We start from the raw sequence: 2,500 nt of genomic DNA on the forward strand, positions 1-2,500 counted from the left end.
TCTGCACTGCAGACAGCAGGTCTGTCTTCATGCTGGGCTGAATCTGCACCAGAGTGTTCTGGGTCTGCACCACCTGAAGCCACAACACACACACATAACACACACCTGCATCCCTGCACCTGTCACATGACGCCCCTCCCTCTGACTCACCAGGTCACTGAGGTTTTTCCAGGCGTACATCAGGCCGTCCACGCGCTCGCCGTTCCCGTCACCGTAGAGCAGCTCGTGTCTGTTGAGCAGGGAGAAGGATTCCTCCAGCGGCCCGATGGTGGCGTCGATGCGAAACTCCGCCTCCCGAACCTCCAACAGTGAGCAGGAGAGGAATGAGTGAGGGGAGGGGCTCATGAATGAATTCTACTCTGTGGGTCGTTACATGAGGACTGAGAGAAAAAACTGCTGAAGAAAGAAAACATGACTGAATGTGAAGAAAGTACGGAGGCCTGAAAGTGCCAAAATTAAAGAAAGACTGAAATTTTAATTTTATGAAATAATTGATGCATAAAATAGATTTTATAGTATTTTAGTGCAATTAAAGAAAGAGATATTTATTCAATTGGCTAATTTCATTTTTATATATTTATTTTGGCAGTGCCAGACATCAGCAGCTGTACGTTTATGAACAAATAAATTAATCAGAATCTAAAAGAAAAACTGGATCATTTTTCGATTATTGGGCTGAAAGAAGAATTGAAAGAAAAAGAGGAGGTGCAGACGTAACACACAGCCAATCAGATGCTGGCTCACCTCTCTGAGTGCAGCCATGGCTGCTCTGACATCATCCAGGTCTGAGATTGGACGCTGCAGACGCTTCGTGAGCGCGTCCACGAACGACAGGATGTCGTTCATGTCGGCGGATGCTCGGCGGTTCAGAGCGGCGCCGAAAGCTCGTTTCCAGGAGCGACACTCGTGAGTGAGCGAACGCTTCAGCTGGTCGGTGTCCAACAGGATCGAACCCGCTGTGTAAAACGCAGGGAGCTCCGAAATCTGCTCCTCCAGCCTCTGCAGGCACAGCAAGGCATCATGGGTAAATCCACTACACGTATGGTCAAAATCAGCTGCTCTAAAGGACGTGAGGGTCATTTTCTTTCAGCTCTGACACATTAGCAGTAGCGGTGGGTTTTGATCATCGATTTATCGATTAAAATCGATTCTGGCTTGGATAACGTGATTTTGATTCATTAAAATCCTGAATCGATTTTTTCATTTACATTTATTTTGCCCGAAACGCCAGAATCTCAGGTTAAACCTCACAAAACTTCAACAACCACCAAACAGCTAAAACAGTAAATGAGAGCAGGAACACGGCTTCTGCACAGAGACGTGAACACAAAGCTCGACCCGCCGACGCATCAGAATCAGTGAGATGTGACTTTCTCACCGACGGCACGGACACGGTCGGGGCTGAAAGCCGACAGCTCGCAATGATGATGATGCAAATGATGCAAAATTGCAAACACTCAGCTGTGTCTCTAATCAAACCTCTGTAACTTTGCTCTGCTTCACTTCAGCAGCATCAGGTAACGTTCACGTGTTGATTCATGGTTTCTTTCATTTTTGATCTACTGCAGAATATTTTTATAAAATCCCAGAACAGGAAAATCTCCTTCATGCTTTTCTAGGTTTTATCCTCAGTTACTTTGACACAAAGGCCTCTGCTGTGATGCTCACACTTTGATAAAGTCTCGCAAGTGTCAGGTTTCTTTTTATAGATATAAAAATATGGAAATGTACTGATGCATGATCTGAATTATAATATTTCTGACTGTCTGAGGCTAAATTTCCCCAATTAAAATCGAATTGAATCGAATTGATTCTAGAAATCAGTGACGATACCAGCCCTAATTAGCAATGATGGCTCTGTGGAAACTAAGCTAACCAGCGCCCCCTGCTGCACAACCACTGAACTGCAACTGCAGGACTGTCCAATGTTTATTGAGAATGAATTACACATAAATTACATTTTTCTTGGGAATAGAAACATTTGAAAAAGTGAAAACAATTTTATTTTGAACATTTATGACTTTAATTTCTGAATGTTTTTTCCTCCAGCTGCCCTTTAATGACCCCAGACTGCTGTACCAGTGATACATTTACATTTGTTATTATAAAAGTACTACTGCTGCACTGCAAACACTTTTCTTTTGTTTCCTTGTTTGATTTTGTGTGTTTACTAATAACTCAGCTAAAAACATAATAAGCTGTAAATGCACGGCGATGTTCAGTGGTGCGTCTGTAACAGGAAGTAGACTCACAGAGTAGAAGCAGATCTGAGCGCTGAACTCCGTCAGGGAGGGGTCGGACTGCAGGAAGGCCTGCACCTGCTCCTCTGGGTCCTAAACACAGCCAGCTGTTAGTGCAGCTCAACAACACTAAGACACACACACAAACACACACACACCTGGTTCCACAGGGTGGAGAAGTGGCCGAGGTCATTCAGGGTTTCAGCAGCCTGAGCTTTCAGGTGTGACACGATGGAGCTGAGCTGCATCACCAACCTGCT

The 2,500-nt window shown here is 44.6% G+C and overlaps 1 protein-coding gene across 1 annotated transcript in view; it reads right to left on the minus strand.

Moving 5' to 3' along the window:
* LOC113028827 (dynein heavy chain 5, axonemal-like) overlaps positions 1-2,500 on the minus strand; it is a gene marked incomplete at its 3' end in the record, with an annotated part of 41,923 nt that overhangs the window by 30,729 nt on the left and 8,694 nt on the right. Inside the window, 5 exon segments of the mRNA XM_026179274.1 lie at positions 1-73; positions 151-300; positions 745-999; positions 2,253-2,333; positions 2,399-2,495. The exon segment at positions 1-73 is cut by the window's left edge and continues 74 nt beyond it. Of these exon segments, the coding sequence (XP_026035059.1) occupies positions 1-73; positions 151-300; positions 745-999; positions 2,253-2,333; positions 2,399-2,495 (656 nt within the window).

This window comes from Astatotilapia calliptera, chromosome 9 (genome assembly GCF_900246225.1).
Source record: "Astatotilapia calliptera chromosome 9, fAstCal1.2, whole genome shotgun sequence".
Classification (NCBI taxonomy): Eukaryota; Metazoa; Chordata; class Actinopteri; order Cichliformes; family Cichlidae; genus Astatotilapia; species Astatotilapia calliptera.